This window comes from Tupaia chinensis, unplaced genomic scaffold, assembly GCF_000334495.1.
Source record: "Tupaia chinensis unplaced genomic scaffold, TupChi_1.0 Scaffold000231_1, whole genome shotgun sequence".
In the NCBI taxonomy this organism is placed as follows: Eukaryota; Metazoa; Chordata; class Mammalia; order Scandentia; family Tupaiidae; genus Tupaia; species Tupaia belangeri.
The window spans coordinates 3,517,980-3,524,047 of NW_006159706.1; the positions used below are offsets into that span (position 1 = coordinate 3,517,980).

The 6,068-nt window shown below is 51.1% G+C and overlaps 1 protein-coding gene across 6 annotated transcripts in view; it reads right to left on the reverse strand.

The window, feature by feature from the left end:
- The window catches only part of IL21R (interleukin 21 receptor), a 46,012-nt gene that overhangs the window by 14,165 nt on the left and 25,779 nt on the right, over positions 1–6,068 (reverse strand). For 5 of the 6 annotated variants that reach the window (XM_027771791.1, XM_006148257.3, XM_027771787.1 and 2 more), the window contains one exon: positions 3,896–3,957. In XM_027771791.1, coding sequence (XP_027627592.1) covers positions 3,896–3,944 — 49 coding nt within the window. In that variant the 5' untranslated portion in view covers positions 3,945–3,957. Of the gene's footprint in view, positions 1–3,895; positions 3,958–6,068 lie in introns of those variants that run through there. The other variant, XM_027771789.1, reaches the window with a different exon arrangement.

Genomic DNA, 6,068 nt, shown 5'->3' on the forward strand with positions numbered 1-6,068 from the left:
GAAACTTGATTTTCTGTTTTCTTTTTTTTTTCAAATTACCACAGGGTACGTGTGCTCACCAGAGAGAGAGAAAGAGAGAGAGAGAAAGCACCCCCCAGTGGAGCATGGTCAGGCCACAGTACCTTCTCCGCCATCTCTCCACCCTGCTGGTATTAGGGGCCTGCATGTACACCCAGTGTGTTTATGCAGCCACCAGCACTGCATTCAAACCACAGTCAGTCATGTGGGATCCGCTTCCCTTAACCACCAGGCTACCAGGCTGGCCCTAGTTCCCCCTTTTTAAGTGCATTCATTTTCTTTTTTCTCTTTCTCTCTTCTGTAAAACCCAGCCACTTTAATGTTTTTGTACCATTTAATAAATAATCTTTTGATGACTCCAGACATGTCAGACCCCTAGTATTCAGAAGTGTCACAGTCTTGGTGTTTTTCCAGACTGGTGTATCATCTTCAAAAATTATAAGGAGTGGGACCAGCAGTTAGCATAATGGCTATGTTGCTGGACTCCCACGTGGTCGACCGTGGTTCGAGTCCTGGACCTGGTGGCTTAGACTCACGCCGGGCGCATGTGCGTGTGTGCCCAAGATCCCAAGAGGAGAATGGAGGAGAAGGGATTGCGGTGTGGCCATCCCCCTGGGGTGGTAATTCCTCACTTTCTTTCTCTCTGTCTCTGTCTGTCTGGCGAGCACACGTGCCCTATAGCAAAAACCTCTCTGAAAAAAGAAAAAAAAAATTATAAGGAGTTACTTGTCATTGCAACTGCTATCAACCCAGTAAGACAGCATTTATGCATCCATCATTTTCAGGATTGTTGGTAACTTGGGCATATTTCCCCCAAATAACCTTGCCTCCTTGTGTCACAAGGCCCCGCTCACTCACGTTCACCTCAATGCCAGCACCTTTGGTGATAACACCCAAAGTTGTATATAGTGGGGATGAGGGATTCTTCTTTACCCCGAGTGTTGGCAGGCAAAAAAGGTGGCTTTCAGTTCAGGATGTGTTACGTGGGCCTTCTGGAAACGTAAGCCCGTTGGCCTAATGAATCCTTCATGTGTAGGTGGTTTTGTAGTAAAGCCATCTCCAACAAAGCAAACTTTTTTAACCATCGTCTTCCATGCCTCCTTCTTTCTCTTTCCTGTTCAAATAACTTTTAATACTTCAGTTTCTCCCTGGGCTCAAACTTTAGGGAGGGACTTCCCATTTTCCCACTTTCTCTTCACATTTTTGTTGAAACATACCGGAAAGTAGCTCGGGACTGTCCTTCTCTGTCCAGCAGATAGGCAGGTGCTGCTCCTTGTGGAGTCTTTTCAGCATTCTTCTGTTCGGTGTTCCTCTTTTCATGCATCGTGGTAGTCTTTTTCCTTTGTATTTTCTCAGTCTGGCGCTGTTTATGATGGAGCTTAGCCTTCTTTAAATGTTCATGAGCTTCTTGACTTTCCTTCTTTCTCTGGTTTGTTTTTTTTTTTTTTTTTTTTTTTTTTTTTTTTTAGTAATCCTAACGGTTTCCATGGCGTTTACTGCGTAACTCAATATGTTCGTTCTGTGGCATGGTGACCTCGGTAGTCACCAGGCACAGCTTCCCAGGCACAAAGAAGTTGTCCAAATGCATTCGTGGTCAGTGGCCAGGTCCTGTTTATTTCCTTGAGTAATGAAGACTCATGAGGTGGTGATCCTGGTCAGAGCCTGCACTTGGAGTGGAGAACACTATGACCAGAAGAATCTTTTAGTCCACTCCCAGCCGTTGTGTAGACAGACCGCCTGGTCCCTGAGACTAGGTCTCTTGTCTCTCTTGGTCTGGGCTGCTGAGACTCACCTAGTCTGTGCTCGTCCCTCACATCCGGACCCAGACATGGCTCATGGGTCATGGCACTCTTCCCTGAGCAGGTCTCGGGATTCTTCTCAGCACAGCTGTCCAGGCTACTCCCGTGGTCTGAGTCACGGAAGTGAACCTCGTGCTAGGAGGAGGCGGCCTCAGAGAGGCACGCACGGCCTGTCCGTGGGACAGAGGGGCTAGTGAGAGCACCTTGCGGACAAATAAGGATTGGTTTTCACAGAACCCAAACGTAGGGCTGCAGGAGCCTCCACATGGTTGCATCCTCTCTGAGTTCGTATCCTGGTTTTTTCTCAGCTCCAGGAACTTCTAGAGGAGCTGCTACCTTCACTAGGCTGAACGTTGCCAAGAACAGGGTTTGTCCCCAAACTCGGGATGAAGCACTGGGGAGGGGAAGCAGCCCCAGAACAGGCATGAAAGTGACATCAGGGACCAGAGAGAGCGGAAAAACCCGTCTGTACCCCACTGTTGGGCAGAGAGCTCCGGGGCCACGCACACCCAGGGCTGTTAAAGCATGCAGGAAGCAGTGAGGGGCTGCTGATGGTTGGGCCTTCTTAGCTCTGTGGCTGGGGACATGCGACTCAGAACTGCTGTCCCCGAGAGGCTGGCATGACATAGAGATGAAATCAGGCTGTATAGCCCACACTGCCTGCAGCCACAGTCACTCGGTGACGGCAAAGCACGGCGGTTAAGACCAGGCTCCTGTTCGAACGGCTGCGTGTCCTCGAAGTCTTATGCTGACACTTACTCGCCAACACGGCAGTATCCAGAAACGGGGATTTAGGCGGTGGTTACTCACCTTATAAAAGGGCCGGAGGGAGCCAGTGTTCAGCCCTTTCTGCCCTTCCATTCTCGCCACCCCGTGAGGACACAACACTGAAGGCACCCTTTGGAAGCAGAGGCTGGCCCTCGCCTGTCACCAAACCTGCCAGCACTTGGACCTTGGCATGCCTGGCCTCCGGAACTGTGACAGAGTTCTGTTCTCCACAGACTACCCCGTCTCTGGTATGTTAGTACGGCAGCAAGGGTGGGCTAAGATGAACCACGGGCGTCAGGAAGTGATTCCAGCTCTCCCACTACCCAGCTGTGAGGCTGCGGGCCTGCCCCTCTCCTCTCTGAACCTCAGTTTCCTCAACTGAAAACTGGGCCTCATCGCAACACAGACTTCACCCGGCTGTTGGGAGACTGGAATAAAACGACACTCTGGGCTCAGTATCCAGAGGTGTGGTATTTGCTCTCAGGGGGAATGGAGCCATGGCGGGTGACCCCAAAACTTCTTAGAGCCAGGATGGGGATGTTCACCACTCAGAATAGGAAAATCAAAGCCCGACATCTGTTTCCTGATGGGGCTATTTGAGGCATTGGGTCTTTTGGTAAAAACCAGAGAAAAATGCCGATGAGTCAGCAGCACAGTGGCTGAGTTCCTCCCCTGGGCCAGCCTTTATGCAACCCTTGGCTGCATCCTGCCTCCTCTGGGTCTCCTCCTCCAGGAAGGCCTCCTGGTTATCTTAGTCTCAGACAGTGCCCCCCTCAATCAAACTTGCAGCCTTTCCAGCTCTATCCCTTTGATGGCAACATCCTTGGAACCTTCAGGGGCATTCACGTTCCACTGCTTTGGTTTCTCCTGTCTCTACTTCCCTCCTACCAACCCCAGGGACACCACTGCCTGCTGAGGAGACAATGACTATTGAAAATCATCCCCAAGCAGAGCTATTACATAAGGAGAAACTAGGTTAGATCATAGGCAGGACTTCCTGTCTCTGGGTTGGGAGCCAGCCAAGGCATATGCCGGTTCTCATCTCCCAGGGAGATTCAAGCCCCAGGCCTGTGGTCTGGATCAGCCAAGGCCTGTGTGCACCACTTCTGGCTAGTGGGGCTTTCGTTCGATGGAGAAGTGGTTACTAGACCTGCATCAGCCGCCAGTGCTCAGAGGCCACAGATTCTGGGCCTCTGGCCCCTAGCCCTGCCCCGGAGCCCGCAAGGCCAGCCAGGCTGCTGCTCAGCTTTCAGGGGGAAGGTGGAACTCCCTCCCCACCTCCCCCTGCAGACCACGGGGCAGTTACTTACCACCCTGGAGCATCAGCAGGAGCAGGGGGGCGGCCCAGCCACACAGCATGCTGATCCACAGCCTAAGAGAGACCACAGCAGGAGGTGAGCCCAGCTGGGGGCCCAGGGCCAAGCAGCCTCCCTTTTGTCCATCCTGTCCTGGGCCAAGTTGCCTCAGACTCTTGGATTTGTCTCAAGGACACAGTGACCTTCGATGCCTTGGGCAGAGGAATAATCCGCCAGACCAGCAACACCAAGCTCTTCCTACACCTTCCTGCTGTACCCCCAGCTCTGCATCTGTTGGGGGAGCTGCCAGCCAGAGGCCAGCGGGTGCACCCGCTCAGGCTCAGGAACCCCACCCAGGCCAGTCCCGTGGACGAGGTGTAGCTGGAACTAGAGCCCAGAGGCATGAGCCATGCAGGAGCCCAGGCACACACATGACTCTTTCTAGACCCCATCTCTGACCTCCGCCCCAGCTGGAGTACCCCCAGATCCTATCACGGCCTTGTCAATAGCTCTCTTTGACCTCTCTAATGAAGTCCCCCCAAAAGCAGTGCAGGAGGCTGTGGGTCAGAGAGGTTCAGATTACCAGCCGCGTGGCTTTGGGCCAGTTCTTCCCCATCTCTGATCCATGTAAAGGGGAGACATTAAAACCAGGGCCCCTGTGGAGTGGGGGCTGCCAGGCCAGTGTTTCTTAAAGTGGGTTTCGTAAAGCTCTTAAAGAACTCTCAAAGAGTTCTTGTGAGAGTTCAAGGAGGTGATTTTCGGAAACCCTGGACGTGGGCCCTGCGAGGGTTTGGATATGGTTTGTCTCCCAAGGGGTGATGTGCTGGAAGCTTGGTCCCAGTGGTACGGGGTTGAAGTGGGAGGACCTGCAGGAGTTGGGGCCTAGTGGTCAGTGTGTGGATCACAGGGGAAGTGCCCTCATGAGTGGGTTAATGCTGTCTCACAAGAGTTCTTGTCCTGAGGGAAAGGAAGGAGCAGGTGGTTATGAAAGTAAGACAGCCACTTGCTGGCCGCCTTCTCTCGCACGGGCCCACTGCCCTTTCCAGTTCTTTCCACCATGTTGTGACGCAACAGAGGCTGGCTGGGTACTGACTGCAAGCCTTCAGGTTTCCCAGCGACCTGAACTGTGAGCCAAATAAATGCTCCTCTGTTCTTTACAAATCACCCAGTCTTGGGTATTTGTTCAGCAACACGAGGACGAGCTAAAACAGCCTCTGACACATAAGCACTCATACAGCTGTCACTGATATAAAACTGGGATCAGCAGATGACATAATGGTTACATTGCTGGACTCCCACATAGTCAACTTCGGTTCAAATCCCGGACCCGGTGGCTTAAAACTCACACTGGGTACATGTGTGTGCATGCCCCAAATTCTGACGGGAAAATGGCGGAGAAGGGATTGCAGGGTGGACATCCTCCCTGGTGATTTCTCGCTTTCTGTCTCTCTGGTGAGTACACGTGCCCTAGAGCAAAAATCTCTCAAAGGAAAGAAAAATAAAGAACATCAGTAATAGATCCTAGAATGATCTAACCAAGAGGTTTCAAAATTTCCAAAAAGTCAGCCATATGCATACGCTGTGCATGATACTATTTATTTAGTATATTCTCTTCTGGGACTGGCAGGTGGTTTGGTAGTTGAGGCACTGGACTCCCACATGGCTGACTGCAGTTCAAGTCCCAGACTTGGTGGCTTGCTTTCTCACTTTCCCTCTCTCTTGCTGTCTCTCTCTGATCGAATTGAAAAATAATAATAAATAAAATAAATTTTTAAAGAATTATTTATTTTATTTTATTTGTTATTATTATTATTATTATTATTTAAATTTGACCAGAGAGAGAGAAAGGAAAAGTGAGAAAGCAAGCCACCAGGTCCAGATTCGAACCGTGGATGGCTACCACCTTAACTGCTGCACCACCTGCTGGCCCCAAAATAATTCTTTTAAAAATAATATCATCTATTAGGGAGTGCACTTAACATTTTTAAGAACTATTAATTTAGGGAACCAGTAGTTAGCATAATGGCTATGTCGCTGGACTCCCATGTAGTCGACCGCGATTCGCGTCCCGGACCCGGTGGCTTAAAACTCACGCCGGGTGCGTGTGCGTGCGTGGCAAGATCCCGAGAGGAGAATGGAGGAGAAGGGATTGCGGCGTGACCATCCCCTCTGGGGGGTGATTTCTGGC